Source organism: Pleurodeles waltl, chromosome 2_2 (assembly GCF_031143425.1).
Source record: "Pleurodeles waltl isolate 20211129_DDA chromosome 2_2, aPleWal1.hap1.20221129, whole genome shotgun sequence".
Classification (NCBI taxonomy): Eukaryota; Metazoa; Chordata; class Amphibia; order Caudata; family Salamandridae; genus Pleurodeles; species Pleurodeles waltl.
This window is the reverse complement of record NC_090439.1, coordinates 925602830-925620264: the sequence shown is the minus strand read 5'-3', so window position 1 is coordinate 925620264 and position 17435 is coordinate 925602830. Positions and strand designations below refer to the sequence as shown.

The 17435-nt window shown below is 43.5% G+C and overlaps 1 protein-coding gene across 2 annotated transcripts in view; it reads right to left on the bottom strand.

Moving 5' to 3' along the window:
• Positions 1 to 17435, bottom strand: part of LOC138282757 (fibrocystin-L-like) — a 735329-nt gene that overhangs the window by 119242 nt on the left and 598652 nt on the right. For both annotated transcript variants that reach the window (XM_069220628.1, XM_069220629.1), the window contains exons 69-70: positions 5856 to 5967; positions 5658 to 5774 (exon numbers count right to left, since the gene is read on the bottom strand). In XM_069220628.1, coding sequence (XP_069076729.1) covers positions 5658 to 5774; positions 5856 to 5967 — 229 coding nt within the window. The remainder of the gene's footprint in view (positions 1 to 5657; positions 5775 to 5855; positions 5968 to 17435) is intronic.

Here is a 17435-nt window from a genome sequence, read left to right as displayed (position 1 = left end):
GCCCTAACCCATCCGTTTTTTATCCTTTTCCCCTCATGTCTAGTCACCTCTCTGCCCCTTCCTCTCGAGAAGACGTCAGGTCAAACCCTCATTCTTCCCCAGTATAGACAGAAAGAATGTTTACCTCTTTTAGGTGGGGTATTGGCCAAATGCCAAGGTGGACCTCCCTACCCCTGCTTTAAAAAATATATATATGTCTTTAGTGGGCTTTCTGCCCCCTGGCAGGTTTTGGGGTAGCCCATCACATGAGCCCCTCCACCCCCATGGGGCAGAAACAAGACTGATTGTTTGGAGGAGATTGTCCTTGCTCTGGATAAGCTGACTCTCAAGGTATTCCTGCTGTCTAGTGGGTGGCTCCCTGCTTGGGGATTGCAGTCCTGGAGCAATCTCCAAACTGGGATCTACAAGTCATGGTACCACTGGATTGGTACTTGGGGCAGAGTTATGCCCCGAGTACCAATCAAACCTAAACAATTAGGCGCTACAGGTGCTGACTGGCTTCACTTTCAGTCATTCAGACATCAGCGCACTGTGTGTCACAAGGATTGGAAAACACAAGGAAGCTCTTCCCTCACATCCCTCACATTCCAACATTCATTTTATAAAAATAAATTAATTCAGGTAAATGCACCAAAAGGCTTTTCTTTTTCAATGTGCTTAATGAATCTTTCCCGCAAAGTGCACTACAAAGGTATTGTGTTTGATGTGAACGGTTTGTCAAGTGCTATCAAGAGGTTTAGCCACAAAATATGCTTATGAATACACTTTGCAATCATAATGCATTCTCACCTATAGAGACATAACTCTCTTTTACACAATAGCTCACTATAATGAGAAATTAAGGTTATACTAAAACACACGCAGAAATATTGAGACCAACTGCATATTTTGTAATCTGCTATACAAGTAATAATATAATCATACACACCCACCATACAGTACCCCATGTACATCATCATAACTTACAGGAAACACCACACAGGACTTTAAAAAATATACCTTTCATTATCATTCTACAACCCATATACAGTGATTTCGACACTCTGCATGTAATATAAATATTTTACTAGAATTATACGACCACAAATTCACTGATGAATGCTAAAAAAATCTATTTGACTACCATAAACAAGTACACATATATGGCATTTCACTCTTTATCACCATGTTACATACATTAAAATATACATAAGTAAACATGAAAATGGCCACAAAACCCATTCTCCTTCCTTAGAATATAATCACAGAAACGGCAAAATATTTCTATACCCTCATGATAGAACATTACTTTGCCAAAGTATTTTCACTACATCCTAATAATACCGTCAAAGAAACACGAGACTGAAAAAAACAAAGTATTAGAAAAATAGCTTTTAAAGATCCTACAAATAATAAAAATGTGTCAGGTACTAATCTAAAGTTTGGTGGGCAGCAAGCCATCTGCCAGGATGGCAAACAACATTACATCCACCAACCTGAGAGAGTACCACCCACTTATTCTGTCGTCCTAGTGATGATTGTTGTGCATTCCGAAGAAATGCTGTTGGCAGGTGTTGGAAATGGGTTCTTTGGTTGGTAGTCAGGTTGCCCCCTATCCAAGCAAGGACCCTGACTCTGGTCAGGGCAAAGGAGAAACACACCTGGTTAACCTCACTCCTCCCCTTGGTAGCTTGGCACGAGCAGAAAGGCTTAACTCAGAAGCAATGTGTAAAGTATTTGTACTAGCACACAGAGTAATACAGTAAAAACACTACAAAAGGATTCAACACAGGTTTAGAAAAATAGCCAATATTTACCTGAACAAAACAAGAACAAAACAACAAAAAATCCGACATACACAAGTCAGGGTATGAATTTTTAAAGATTAAACTCAAACATAGTGCTTAGAAACACAAATGCTTCGATGAGGTGATATCACAGAATTGTGACAGAGTCATTCCTGACAATCTGACACCAATGGCACCGGTCACGGTGTCACGCAGACCTCTAGGTACCGTAGCTTAGTGAAATGTCAAAACAAGCCAGTGCACGAAGTCCGGGATTGTGCTGTTGCTGGGTCCGAGGCGGCATCAGTTCCAGTGCTGCGGAGCAAAGCAGTGGAGGCATCACGAAGATGCATCGGGTCCTTGCTGTGGAGCGGTGGAAGTGAGTAGGTGTAGCTGCGAAGCATTGAATTTGCACACTTCGGGCGGAGTCGATATTCGGCATGCACAGCATGGTGCGGCGACTTCTACGGAGTCACGGACTTCGGCGGGGCTGCAGCAGCATCGAACTAGCAGGGTTGTCACACGCCAGCGAGGAGCACGCTTTTGGTTGCATGCAGCGTCATGGAATTCAGCAGTGGCTTCAGTCCGGAGTCGTCCGAAGTCGGTTTTCTTGGTTTTTCGCCAGCTTCTCCTTTCATGGGCCCAGGAACTAGGTAGGGCACCACTTAGCAGGGCAGGAGTCTCAGCAGAGAGTCCTGGTGCTGGCAGAGGAAGTCTTTGATGGCCCTGAAACTTCAGAACAGGGGGCAAGCTCAGTCCAAGCCACTGGAGATTCTTCTTAAGCAGGTATATACCACAAAGTCCAGTCTTTGTCCCATTTCACAGGCAGAAGCAGTAACTGCAGGATAGCCCAACAAAGCACAGTCACAGGCAGGGGCAGCACGTCTCCTCAGCTATTCAGCTCTTCTCCTTGGCAGAGGTTCCTCTTGAATCCAGAAGTGGTCTAATTTTCAAGGGTTTTGGGTCCACTACTTATACCCCTTTCTGCCTTTGAAGTAGGTAAACTTCAAAGAAAAGTCTCTCTTGTTTGTAAGATCCTGCCTTGCCCAGGCCAGGCCCCAGACACACACCAGGGGGTTGGAGACTGCACTGTGTGAGGGCAGGCACAGCCCTTTCAGGTGTAAGTGACCACTCCTCCCTTCCCCTCCAGCTCAGATGGCTCATAAGGATATGCAGGCTACAACCCCAGCTCCCTTTGTGCCACTGTCTAGAGGGGAGGTGCAAACAGCCCAGCTGTCAAACTGACCCAGACAGGGAATCTACAAACAGGCTGTCACAGAATGGTTTAAGCTAAAAATGACTACTAAAAGTGGCATTTTCAAACACACAATCTAAAAACAAACTTTAGTAAAAAGATGTATTTTTAAATTGCGAGTTCAGAGACCCTAAACTCCATGGGACAGATGTATCAAAGTGTTTTGCGAAAAACAATCGCAGTCATTATCAATTTCAAATTGGCGGTAACCCATTTGCAAAGGTAAAGGGGTCCCCTCGGAACCCCTACCCTTTTGTGAATGCATGCAAAAACATTTTTTAAGAGCAGGAAGTAGTCTAACGGACCACTGCCTACTCTTAAAAAATCTAAAGAAATCTTTTCATTTTTCATTTTTAAATGCACTCTGTTTTCCTTTAAGGAAAACGGGCTGCATTAAAAAAAAATTGCTTTATTGAAAAGCAATCACAGACATGGTGGTCTGCTGAGCCCAGCAGGCCACCATCCCTGTGATTGTAGCCATTCACAATGGCTCGCAAATTGTGACCGACCTCATGAATATTAATGAGGTAGGTCCATTTGTGAGCCCTAGCGAATCGCAGTTTGAAACTCCTGGTGTTTCATACATTCCAATAGCGATTAATTAATTGTGATTTGCAAAAAATCACAATTAGGTCATCGCTATTGGATGTAATGATACATCTGGCCCCATATTCCTATCTGCTCCCAAAGGGAATCTGCACTTTAATAATACCTAAAGGCAGACCCCAAATTATCCTATGAGAGAGATAGGCCTTGCAACAGTGAAAACCGAATTTCCCAGTATTTCTCTGTTAGGACATGTAAAGCACATCAGTATATGTCCTACCTTAAACATACACTACACCCTGTCCACGGGGCAACCTATGGCCTAGGGCCTACCTTACATGTACAAAAACAGAAGGAGAGTACACTTGCCAAGTCGAATTGGCAGTTTAAAACTGCACACACAGACATTGTAGTGTCTACAGGGCTACTCATCTGGATGGCACAGCCAGTGGTGCAGGCCCACTAGTAGCATTTGATTTACAGGCCCTGGACACATCTAGTGCACTGTACTAGGGACCTACTAGTAAATCAAATATGCCAATCATGGAAAGCCAATTACATATGCATTTTACATAGGAGCACTTGCACTTTGGCACTGATTAGCAGTAGTAAAGTGCCTAGAGTATCAAAAACAGCACAAACAGAGTTCAGCATACAACAACAACCTGGGAAACAGAGGCAAAAAGTTAGGGGAGACCATGCCAAGGATGCAAAGTCTAACAACGGGTTTTGTCTTTTTTTTAAAAACAAAACAAATGATGTCCACACTGTTTGAGTTTTTTTATGACTGCTATTGTCAGGTTTGTCCCAGTGGTGATGGATAGAAAAAAATCAGACCATCTTCTCTAGACGGAGTGGGATGTCTGATATAATCAAAATAAAAAAGTCTGACCATCTTCTCTAGATAGAGTGGGAGGTCTTATGTCCTTACTCTGACTGCCCAACTTCACCAACCCTAAAGAACCTGCACTCTGCTCGTTTTCTCCCAGGGTGTTGGGGTAATTTTCCTATTTGTTCTGATTGGTACCACCCAGTGTTTCCTGGAGGTGATGGACAGAAAAACAAAGTTAATCAGAAGGTCCATTTTATATAAGGTGTGCTGATACCTTTACTTCAAATGACCCTACCCAGTCAGCCTGTTAGAGTAAGCTTTCCAATGACAGAGCCAACCCGGGCTTTGGTGCTTGATATGGGTAAAAGTTATGATTAGTTTACTGAAATATTCAGTGGTTTTTCTAGGCACAAATTCTAAAGGTTTTGGTGCCTTTATTGCACAAAATACTGGGGTGTAAAACCCACAGACCAAAGAAAACCCTGAAATATGGATAATATTTCACTCTTGCCTGTGAAATATCAATTTCATCAGGGTTATGAAACCCCCAAAGCCATCCCTGTTTACATCGTTGCAGCCCTAAAACGCTGCTCTAAATTGGAAAGAATTGAGGACACTAAATCACAGTCCATGAAGTGTCCATCACCCAGCTACTTCCTCTACAATCTACACTTTATGTTTGCCTTTTATAGAGTACAGAGCTTTAATACCTTTACATACATACATAAATGTATACGAGCATACAAAAACAGAGCTACGATATAGGGAAACGGGAAGGTTGTTCAGAAACCATTAAAAATCAGGCAATAGTGAATGTAGTTATGGTTCAGCTGCATTTTGTATTGAAAATGCCTTTGATTAGCTTTTATCGTTGGCATCGTTTAAAAAATCTGCAAGAAATTTAGCACACCTTAGTGGAACTGGCTATTTTTTGACAAATCCATGCATGGGATAAAATAAGGGGACAAAAGTACATGAGTCCAGCCCTGCTATGTAGGGTAAAACATCAACTGAATAGCAAAATAAAACCTTGACTGCTGGGGGGTCCTATGCCAGATACATTTTCAAATGATTTTTCAAATGTTTGTGCAAACCTTGTACAAACAGTGAAGAGGCAATTATGAAAACATTTGCAGCTCATGTCCATGATGTGTATAGACACGTCATTAAGACATATGTGGTAGAGCTCTTGGAAAAAATCACAAACAGCTATCAGAGTAGCAGTAACACAAGCAAAGCTAGAACATTTCACACCTACCTTCTACTGTCATTAAGCCAGTAATAGCATTGTAAGATGACAGGACTGCATGGGATGTTCCTGGGGCCCCATTGGGTCCGGAAGCAAAGGTTGGCCAGCATATCCCACTTCTACCACCTATGGAGTGAGCAGAGAACAATTGTTGTAAAAGGTATGCATTTTACAACATTATCAATCTCCACTGACAAAGAAGCTCACCATTCGGAGGCCTTGTGCTACGGTGAGCGCTGCTGAGCTCTATATTAGCATCCCTGTTGGTGAGGACATCAGAGCAGTTGAAGTTAGGACTACTTCCCACAAGCAATGAGCTCTGTAAACAGAAATATTTGTTTGTTAAGTGTCATATAATAGCAGTGTGTTACAGAAACTCAAAAATGCTAAATAAGTCTGCATCAATTTCAGAAATCAAATCTATATAAAGTACTCTGTATGAGTGCCCTGAATCTCCATTGAAACTGAATTCATATGTTTTTCATTAAATTACCATACATTTGCTTTTACATTTTTAATTTCCTTTTTAACACCAATGTTATATAAGTACAGAACCTTAGGGCACTCTAGCCTTATTTGGAGTTTGGGGATAGTTACTCTTGGACGATATCCTGTCCGCAGTATAAAAAGTGTATGTTTGTGATTATCCAATCCACCAAGCTCTAAATAGAGCCAAACGTCAGCTGCATACCTAGTCATGCAATTTCAAATGCAATAGATGCCTAAATGACGGATCATAGAAGTATCATAAAAATGACTAACTGGACCCACTCCCAATCTAAAGGAAGCTGTGGACCAAGTCCTTCCTGCATGGTCACTCCAGAGTTTTCCCTTCCTTTGCTGAACCTATTTAGTTGGATTTCAGGACTCTACACATCTTACATCTGCTAACCAGTGGTAAAATGCTTGTACTCTCCCTTACAAACATGGTAAAATTGATATACACCTGATTGGATTATTTAATTTTCTTATAAATCCCTAATATACAGCACTACATGTACCGAGGGCCTGTAAATTAAATGCTAGTGGTGAGCTAGAGCACTGATTCTGTCATCCACAAAGTAGCACTGTGAAATATGTCTCAGGCCTGCCGCTGAGGTTTGAAGTGCAGTTTTAAAAACTACCATTTCGACCTGGCAAAATTGCTTATATGTCACTCCTAAAGTAGGCCTTAATAGCTCTTAGGGCGACATGCATGGTATTAAAAAAGTAGAATATGTAGGTTTAAGCATCACATATGCTGGGAGTGAAAACCTTCCAAACTTGTTTTTTACTGCAGAAAGGCTAACTAAATAAACAAAAACAAAGTCTTCTTCCACTCATTTGAATTGTATTTTAAAAACCTCTTTCATGACAAAGTCGGATTTTATATTAACATTCTCAAAATGCAACTGTTGAACAAATTACGTACATTTGGTAACACCTTATCTTGTAGAGAGTTTGGGCCTGATTATGACCTTGGCAGAGGGCATTACTCCGTCCCAAACGTGACAGATATCCCGCCCGCCATATTACAAGTTCCATTATATCCTATGGAACTTGTAACACAGTGGATGGGATATCCATCACATCTGTGGCTGAGTAATGCCCTCTGTGAAGGTCGTAATCAGGCCCTTTATCTAGCTTCAGATTCCTTACATTAGAATATTCCACAAGCATCAGACTGGATCCAGAATTTTTCAAACAGTAGCCCTGCCCGCGGGTAGATTGCCTCATTTGATCCACACTGGTGTCGTCCATGCCAGAAATAACATGAGCAGTACGGATATAGGTGACACCCCGGCACGCTCATGTCAGGTACTTTCACAACCTCCCAGGCCAGGAATGCAGAGCCATGATGCAAACTGACAACTGGTGTGAAATACAAGGCCCCCAGAAGAGTGTGCTTGACCCTGCAGTCTGCTTGCAAAGCATGGAGGGTGGGAAGGCCGGTAAGGAATCTGTGGCTAGACAGAATCTCTACCCGATAAGGCATTATCAAAGGCAAGTAACTTGTTCAGCTAGTATAGACTTTTAGCTCCAGATTCTTTACCTTAGAATATATACCCAAGTAATGCTTCCCTGGAGGTGGATCTGCAAAGCCAATTCAAACCAGAAAGTCCTGTAGAACCGAGCAGGCGAAGTGACAGATTTGAGTGTTTAGACAGTGGTGTTGGATAAACATGTGCAAAGATGACCAGGTTACTACCTAACAGATGTCCAGAACAGGGACATTATAGGCTAACCGAGTGGCCGCAGCCTTTGGTCTGGTGGAATGAGCACGCAAGCCCTCATGGGTTTGCTTCTTGGGCAATGCGTAGCAGCTCCTGAGAATATGATGGTCCATTTCTCGGCTCCTACATACCCCACAAAGGGCTGATTGTCCACCGGTAACTCTTTTGTGCAATCAAGTTAAAATGACAACACTCTTTTGATCCAGAGGGTACAGTCTCTCCTCCTCTTTGGAGGGGTGAGGCGGAGCTTAGAAGGTAGGCACAGTGATGCTCTGGCCTACAAAGAAAGAAGTCACAAACGTCAGAAGGAAATGTGGGCCAAGATTGACTGCAATTCACGGAACCTCCTGGCCACTGAATGGCCACTAGAAAAACAGTTTTGATGATCAATAGCCAAAGAGGGCAATTCTGCAGAGACTCAAAAGGTGCACACATTAAGACGGTTAGAACAAGGTTTAGATCCCAATGGCACATAATGAATGGCCTGGAGGAAACGTGCTGCAAGCTTTTGAGAAACATAACCACAACAAGTGCCTTGAATAAAGAAAGTTGGTCCGGCAGCTGCAAAAATGGCGAAATGGCTGATAAATAACTTTAACTGTGCCCAGAGCAGAAAACTGCTGGGCCAAAGATAGAATGAACTTTAGAACCTTTGAAAGAGAAGAAGAAAGATGGTCAATGTATTTTGAACCCCACCATGCCACAAATTAATCCCAACAACAGGGGTATACTGACTTGGTGGATGGACGCCTAGCTACTAAAATAACATTACAGACTTCGGGGGGAAGGTCAAAAGCTGTAAATTATTGCTGCTCAATATCTATGCATGAAGGTGAAGGGTGTGCAGATATGGGTGCAGAACCCTCCCCTCTTGCTGCGACAGAATACCTTCTCAAGAGGCAGTCTGATTCGGGGACCAATGCTCATGCTCAACAGCTCGGGATACCAGTCTCCGTACCCAATCTGAGTCACAAGAATAACTTGAGCCTGGTTGTTCCTGATCTTCTTGAGAACTCTGGAACGGAGGTGTATAGGCAGAAAAGCGTACAAAACGCCAGAGCTCGACTCAGGACAAAAGGTGAGGTTTACCTTGGAATCACTAGAGTGTACCTTTGGCTGAGTTTGTCTGCCCTGGTGTTCCAGAAGCTCGCTAGGTGTTGAACCACCAGAGAAATGCCCTGTCATTCCAGCCATGTCCAGAGACGCAGGGTCTCTTGAATCACCAGAGAAAGGCCCTGGCACTCCAGCCATGTCCAGAGATACAGGTTCTCTTGACAAAGGGACACAACCTCACCCCACCCTGTTTGTTGCAATACCACATGGTGGCGGTGTTTTCCATGAACACCTACACCTTTCCTTGATTGAAGGAAGAAAGACTTTCAGTGTCAAGTGAATTGCCCAAAGCTTCAACAGGTTGATGTGGAGCTCAGACTCCATCAGAGACCAGAGTCCTCTGATCCACACCTATCCCAGATGGCCACCCCATCTCAGAAGTGACACATCTATCACTACAGTCAGCCCTGTTTGGGGAAGGGAGAAGGATCTGCCAATGACCCAATTGTGGTTCATCAGCTACCACTGCAGGTCTTTCCCAGCTCCCTCAGAGTTCTGGACCATGTTAGAGAGATTCTCCTGATGCTGTACTCACTGAGACTTCTGGTCCCACTACAGAGCACACATATTCCATCACACATTGGTTATAAGCAGGAAGCAGGAGGCCATTAGCCCCCCCAACAACTGCACGGTCATTCTCACCGAAATCCAGGACAAAGGCTGAAACATCAATTTCATAGCCTGAATATCCTGGGCTCACTGCTTGGGATGATAATCCCAAAATGCACTGTCTCCAGAACAGATGTAAGGGAGCATCAGGTAGTCAGGGGTGTCTTTTGCACATTGATAGTGAACCGCAGCGAGTGCAGAAGGTTTGCCATAGTGTAGAGGTGGGAGACGACTGCTTGTGGTGAGCCCACCTTCAACAGCCACTCATCGAGGTTGGGAAAGACTGGAACCTCAGACCTCCGCAGATGAGCCGTGACGAACACCATCACTTCTGGGAACACATTAGGGGTGCTGGTTAGGCCAAAGGGGATCCCAGCAAACTGAAAGTGCTCTTGGGCCACCATGAACCGCAGGTAATGTCAGTGGGCAGACTGGACAGGAATGTGAACATATAATTACTGCAAGTCTAATACTACCATCCCGTCTACCAAATCCAAGGTAGACAGAAATAGTGCTAGAACTTTGAATTTCTCCCTTTTCAGGAAGAGATTGAGAAGGCGAAGGTCTAGAATAGAACAAAGGTCTCCATCCTTCTTGGACACCAGAAAGTTATAGAAATAGCAACCAAGATCTATTTCTGATGCCAGCACCCTCTTGATGGCTCTGTTGGCTCTGTTGGCCAAGAGAGCCAGCACCTCCTGAAGGAGAGGTGGTCCTCCGTCAGACAGGGTGGCATGAGTGGAGGAGTGTTCACAAAGGGTATAGAGTAGCACCTTTGGACGATTTGCAAAACCCAATGATCTGATGTTACTGACTGCCACTGGTGCAGGCAATGGCATGTCCTGCCCCCTCTGTATGTCCATGATGATCTAAGGGCAAACCTAAGGGGTTTGGAGGCTTCAGCTGCTGGTGTTATGGTGGTAAACTGGCCGGACCTAAGGCTACCTGTCCCACGTGGTCCATGGGACCCACGACCTTGGCCGTAAAAAGGCTGGGAAGCCGGTTGGTTGTAGTGGCTGGGAGAGTATTGATGTGGCTGCAACCCCCTTCTGTGACCATGAAAGGGGCAGAAGGTGGACTCTGGTTACCAAGGGCCATAGACAAGCCCCAGGGCCTGGCCTTAGCACTTCTTTCCTTAAAGTGCTCAAGCACTGAGTCCACCTTTTCTCCAAAAAGACAAAAGCTATCAATCGGCATGTTCATAAGCAAGGCTTAGATATCACCTGAAAAGCCAATGATTTTTACCAGGCGTGGCACTGCAGGGCCACTCACAATGAAAATGCTCTACCCAGTGTCTCGGTCATGACCAGTGCAAATCATATGGTGAACTTTACTGCATCTCTCCCATCAGCAATAGCGTGGGAGAGTATGGCTCAGGCCTCCTCCAAGACCATAGGCAGCACTTGTGCAACCAAATCCCAGATCATATGGGGATAGCAACAGAAAAGGCACACAGTGTTCACCTTCCTCAGTGCAAGGCAGGTGGGAAAGAACATACCCTTGTCAACAGTATCCAGTTCTTGGATTCCCTAACCGGTGGAGTGGAAGGGAACACACCAGGGTTGACTCTAGAGGTGGAGGCTTGGACCACCAATCTCTCTTTGGTGGGGTTCTTGGTAAGTAATCTTGGGACAATTGTGGCAGGCATTTTCCCTATGCACAGGAGCCCTTGTGCAAGGCTTAGCCCCAAGTAGGATGTCAGTAAGGGCTTCATTAAAAGAGAGTAAAGGTTCTGAATAGGTGCCTCATTCCAGGCATTGTGACCCGGCAGAGTAAGGGTCTGTTCTGTGCTTGAAGTTAGTTGTTAAGGCAATTGTTATTCAGTCACAATTGTTGTTTAGACAGTCGCTGTTCAGTACTTAGTTATAGAGACTTTTTAGTTGTTTAGCAGTAGTGGTTCAGGAAAGTAGTGGTTTAGACCCCGTTGTTCGGGATGTTTCTCAGAATGAATGGTAGATTCAGTTCAGTGTGACCCTGGTGTCTCTTCCTCCCTGTTTTGTTTTGATGTCTCTATAATCCCTTATCTGCCTTTTTGTCTTTTCTCTTTTGCAGATTTCTATGCCCCTTCCTGACTTTCTTTGTCAACCCCTGTCTTTTTATAGCTCTACCCATGCCTTTGTATTTCCCTTTATCTCTGTATCTGTCTCCCCCTGTCTTTCACTTTCTATCTCTCCATCTTTCAGTCTCTTTCTCTTGGTTTTTCTTGCCCAGTGTATACTTTACTCTGCCTCTTCCTGTCCTTAAGTCTGTCTCTTTAACACTCCCTCCCTCTATCTCTGTTGTATCTGCCTTCGAATGTATCTCTCTGACTTTTCCTTCTATCTATCCAATTTCCCTTTCTCTCTCCAGCAGTCCATCTTTCTATCTTATTCCATGCCCATCACTTTCCTCTCTATTTCTGTTTCTCTTGTACTTAACCTTTCTCTCTAAACCTCTTCCTCTCCATTTCTTATCTTTCCTGACTTTACTTGTGTCTCCCTGTATTTCTCTGGCTGTTTCTGTCTTTTTCACTGTCTCCCTGCCACAGGCCTTTCTTAGTGCCTTGGACAAACTGCAAATGTTTCTTTTGCTGTATGCTCATTGCAACCAAGTTTCCCAGTTCCATGTGTGATGTGGTACTCCAGTCTTGTTTCTTTTTCTTTGAATTCTTGGACTTGTAGTGCTGGTTTTAAAATGATATAAATAAGACTACAAGTCCCATAGTTCAAGGAAAAAAAGAAAGCCTGAACTATAGCAACACATCACACATAGACCTGAGAAAATTGGCTGTGCTGAGTGCTGTATTTCTTTCTCACAAAAGCTTTAGTCATGGTACAACAAATATTTTATTTTCATTCTTTTATGTTTTTTACATGCAAACTAAAACGCTTGCTTTGAAAATCCTTCAGAGTTTCTAATGACTCTTTGTTCAGCCAGATGTGCCTGGGCACGAGCATTTTCTCTGTGGCTGCCTTTCTCACATCTGCAGGACTGTTAACCAAGGACTTTATAACACGCTTTGGAATAAGGTGAATTAATGAGATACAAAGTTGTGTCTCACTCTCATCCTTTTCACTTGATGTGATGCACAGGAGATCCTTTCTTCTTTTCAGGACTGAACCACAATGGGTGTATAGGTCAGAGGGCAGACGGGGCGCACTGATGAATCTTGGGTGGCTAAATTTGTACATCCCTTCTCTCCAGTCACCAGCCTCATTTAGCACAGACCAGATCACTGCACTTTGTTCTTATTAAGGGAATTCCAGTCGCTGCTTTTAAATGATGAAGTCAATGTAACAGTCGCTGAGGGATTAATCCCAGTGCTGCTGTCCTTATGTGAAGCCTACTCCTTCCTTAACATGTCACAGGGTGAGGTGAGAATCATTGTAACTGCTGATCCCACTTCATGCTGTGACAAGTAAAGAAAATGGCCTATTTCTGATTGGCATGCAGTTTCAGGCAGCACTGGACTTAAGCCTAAAGTGCCCAGGCTGCATTCAATCAGTGCCCCAGGCCTTCGTCATCAGTGGGTGTGGCACAAAAGTGACTAAGGTCACACAGTGTAAGGGCTGAAATATAACAAGCCCCGTAAATCATGCTACAAGAGGCACATGCGCACAACCTCATGTGTCTTTTAAAAATGTCTTCATTGCCTGATCCTCGTTCACAGCGAGTGTAATACAGGGCATAAAAAAGCAGGATGATGGTCTAGCATAAGAAAACACAAAATGAGCAAAACATTGGGAGGGGTGTGGCCCCTCTGCTCTTATCAAGAAACCACCACTGCTCACGCACCCAACCACTCCATGGCAGGTTGGAAAAAGAAGCGAGCCATACCAATGGGATAGCTGGATATTGTATTTACTCTGCAGAGAAAACAGGGAAAACAGCGCGTTTCGACCAGTCACACTCTTGAGAGATATAGTTCTGCAATTCCCACCACTGTGGGAAACTATTCTGAAGTTTGTGACTATCAATGAAGATCTTACAATAAAGAAACAAGCATTTCCAACTATAATATTTCTGCTGTCTAAGTTATCAGAACTGGGATACTCCCCCTATCCTTTTTAGGATAGGCCTTAAATAGTCTACAAGGTGGGGTGTATTGCATTTAAAAGCACAACAAGTATTTTTAAGTTTTACAACTTCGGGTACTGGAAAATTCCTAAATTCATTTTTCACTACTGTAAGGCCTACCTCACCCATGGGATAAAATTTAGCTACCTAATTACATTTAATAAGTGCTAACTTCTGATTGGGAACAATCATGTTTGGTTTGAAATTAATTGTAATTTAAGATCCTCTTTAATGGTACAATCAGGTTCTTAATTCATAATTCTGGAAATGCCTCTTTTAGAAATTTATCATTTTCTTGTCCTAACCGTTCGGTGCCTGCAACTCGTGTTCTGGGTCACATGACTGAACAGCTTGGCAGTTTGCCTTTGTGCACAAGTCTTTTGTCACCCTAGACTGCTTTGAACCTCAGTAGGGGAAGGAAGGAAGTTTCCTGAACCAGATGTGGGGTTAGTTTAGAAAGTTCCCCTACTTCAAGGGATGGTACCAGGTATAGATATTGGACCCTCAGACCAACTATTCAGTACACTCTTGGACCTGCAGAGGGCATCCAAAGGGCAGCCCCGGACAGCCCTGCTGCTCAAGGTCTGCCTTGTACCTTAGAGGATGGACCTGCTGCTAACAGAGGACTACCATATTGCTTGAGGCATGCCTTGCTGCATGAACCCAGGGCTACCAGAGTAACTTCAAAGACTATTTGGCTGATTTCTTGTGTGAGCTACAGTGACATAAACTTCGCACTTGTATAGCGCACTACTCACCCGTTAGGGTCTAAAGGCGCTGTGCGCATACCACTGTGGAACCCCTCCTGGCTTTTCCCTGTGAGGCACCCACTCCTGGGTAACCCCCAGGGTGAAGCCAGGCATCCGAGCACTGTCAGGGCCGTTGTGGAGATTAAGCAAGCTATTGCCCAGAGTTACAGAGTGGGACCCATTAATTAGATTAGGCACTGAGGCAAGAATTATCTGGTCCAAGGGAATTGAGCCCAAGACCCGCCGAGGCGGGAAATGAACCCTGGTCCCGGGACAGATCTCTGCATCAGGGTCTGCCGCTCTAACCATTGTGCCACACTTCTCCACATAACTAGCTGCAGAGAAGTTAAACCCTGCACTTGGCCTCTGCTGGAGTACGTCCACCCCCCAATCGGTGCCCCTTCTCTTCTGGAGCATTGGCGGTGGTGCTGAAAGTTGGGACTTAGACTATTTTCACCAAAAAGTAGCCTGAGAACGAACAGAAAACTGGGACCTACCTGCTCACTGATCCACCTATGTTGCATCGACAGTCAGCCTAACTCTGTGTAGATTCAGCTATATTTTTTCCTGGAGCAACAAATACTATTTAGCAGGACATTTCACCAAAGGTATCTGGCCTTGTGGAGTCCTCGTCAGGTACAGTTGCAGCTTTGATTTACTGGACATTTTTGCCTTCCAAAAAAGTGGCAAAGCCATTAGGTAAAAATCTTCACCACAATTCCATCTAGTGGGTTTCTGATGTCAACACCCTCTCGTTGGACACCATAGTCTGCCTTGCCTCGCTGAACTTTACTTTCTCAGGAACCTTTCTTCAAAAATTCCTCTAAATCCAAAGGTAAGCCAAGACTGGGCTGAATGCACCTCATGTAGCCAAATCAAGCTCCACTGAGGATGACCTTAACCTTTGACTTTTTCCCGGTCTTGCGCAACCAGATACCGCGGTTGGGTGCTATTTTTCACTTAAAACTTTAAAAATGCATAGCTCCGGTTTTTCTGACTGGATTTAATTCATTTGGTGGAATTCTATTTTTTTAAATTACTCTATTTCTCTTGATTGTTTGAGGATTTTTCTTGTGTTGTGTTTTCATCTTAATACTATTTGTGTACTGCATAAATACTTAACACAGTGTCTCTACGTTAAGCCTGAGTGCTTTTGTACAAGAAGGTTATGCACAGGTTAATTTAGAGACTTTTGTGGTTCACTCTAACAAGGATTGTGGTTGTTGTTTGAGAAGAGTCTTCCCTCCCCTTAATCAAGAACCCAATTTCTTACAAATGATCACTAAATTTGTACATACAGCTTTATTGGTAAAACTATATAGTGCACAAACGATAATGTGTGGAAAACGGGAATAAATTAATTTTTCTCAATGTATGCAACACAAAGTAAAATGTCTTGATTTGTTTTGATGCTAATAAAATATTTTTTTCCATCAAATTTCAGAACTAAAAATGTGCTTCATTTGTACTTTCCTACCTTCTGATAGATTTGGAAATCTTTTTACAGGGAGTGCAGAATTATTAGGCAAATGAGTATTTTGACCACATCATCCTCTTTATGCATGTTGTCTTACTCCAAGCTGTATAGGCTCGAAAGCCTACTACCAATTAAGCATATTAGGTGATGTGCATCTCTGTAATGAGAAGGGGTGTGGTCTAATGACATCAACACCCTATATCAGGTGTGCATAATTATTAGGCAACTTCCTTTCCTTTGGCAAAATGGGTCAAAAGAAGGACTTGACAGGCTCAGAAAAGTCAAAAATAGTGAGATATCTTGCAGAGGGATGCAGCACTCTTAAAATTGCAAAGCTTCTGAAGCGTGATCATCGAACAATCAAGCGTTTCATTCAAAATAGTCAACAGGGTCGCAAGAAGCGTGTGGAAAAACCAAGGCGCAAAATAACTGCCCATGAACTGAGAAAAGTCAAGCGTGCAGCTGCCACGATGCCACTTGCCACCAGTTTGGCCATATTTCAGAGCTGCAACATCACTGGAGTGCCCAAAAGCACAAGGTGTGCAATATTCAGAGACATGGCCAAGGTAAGAAAGGCTGAAAGATGACCACCACTGAACAAGACACACAAGCTGAAACGTCAAGACTGGGCCAATAAATATCTCAAGACTGATTTTTCTAAGGTTTTATGGACTGATGAAATGAGAGTGAGTCTTGATGGGCCAGATGGATGGGCCCGTGGCTGGATTGGTAAAGGGCAGAGAGCTCCAGTCCGACTCAGACGCCAGCAAGGTGGAGGTGGAGTACTGGTTTGGGCTGGTATCATCAAAGATGAGCTTGTGGGGCCTTTTCGGGTTGAGGATGGAGTCAAGCTCAACTCCCAGTCCTACTGCCAGTTCCTGGAAGACACCTTCTTCAAGCAGTGGTACAGGAAGAAGTCTGCATCCTTCAAGAATAACATGATTTTCATGCAGGACAATGCTCCATCACACACGTCCAAGTACTCCACAGCGTGGCTGGCAAGAAAGGGTATAAAAGAAGGAAATCTAATGACATGGCCTCCTTGTTCACCTGATCTGAACCCCATTGAGAACCTGTGGTCCATCATCAAATGTGAGATTTACAAGGAGGGAAAACAGTACACCTCTCTGAACAGTGTCTGGGAGGCTGTGGTTGCTGCTGCACGCAATGTTGATGGTGAACAGATCAAAACACTGACAGAATCCATGGATGGCAGGCTTTTGAGTGTCCTTGCAAAGAAAGGTGGCTATATTGGTCACTGATTTGTTTTTGTTTTGTTTTTGAATGTCAGAAATGTATATTTGTGAATGTTGAGATGTTATATTGGTTTCACTGGTAATAATAAATAATTGAAATAGGTATATATTTTGTTTTTGTTAAGTTGCCTAATAATTATGCACAGTAATAGTCACCTGCACACACAGATATCCCCCTAACATAGCTAAAACTAAAAACAAACTAAAAACTACTTCCAAAAATATTCAGCTTTGATATTAATGAGTTTTTTGGGTTCATTGAGAACATGGTTGTTGTTCAATAATAAAATTAATCCTCAAAAATACAACTTGCC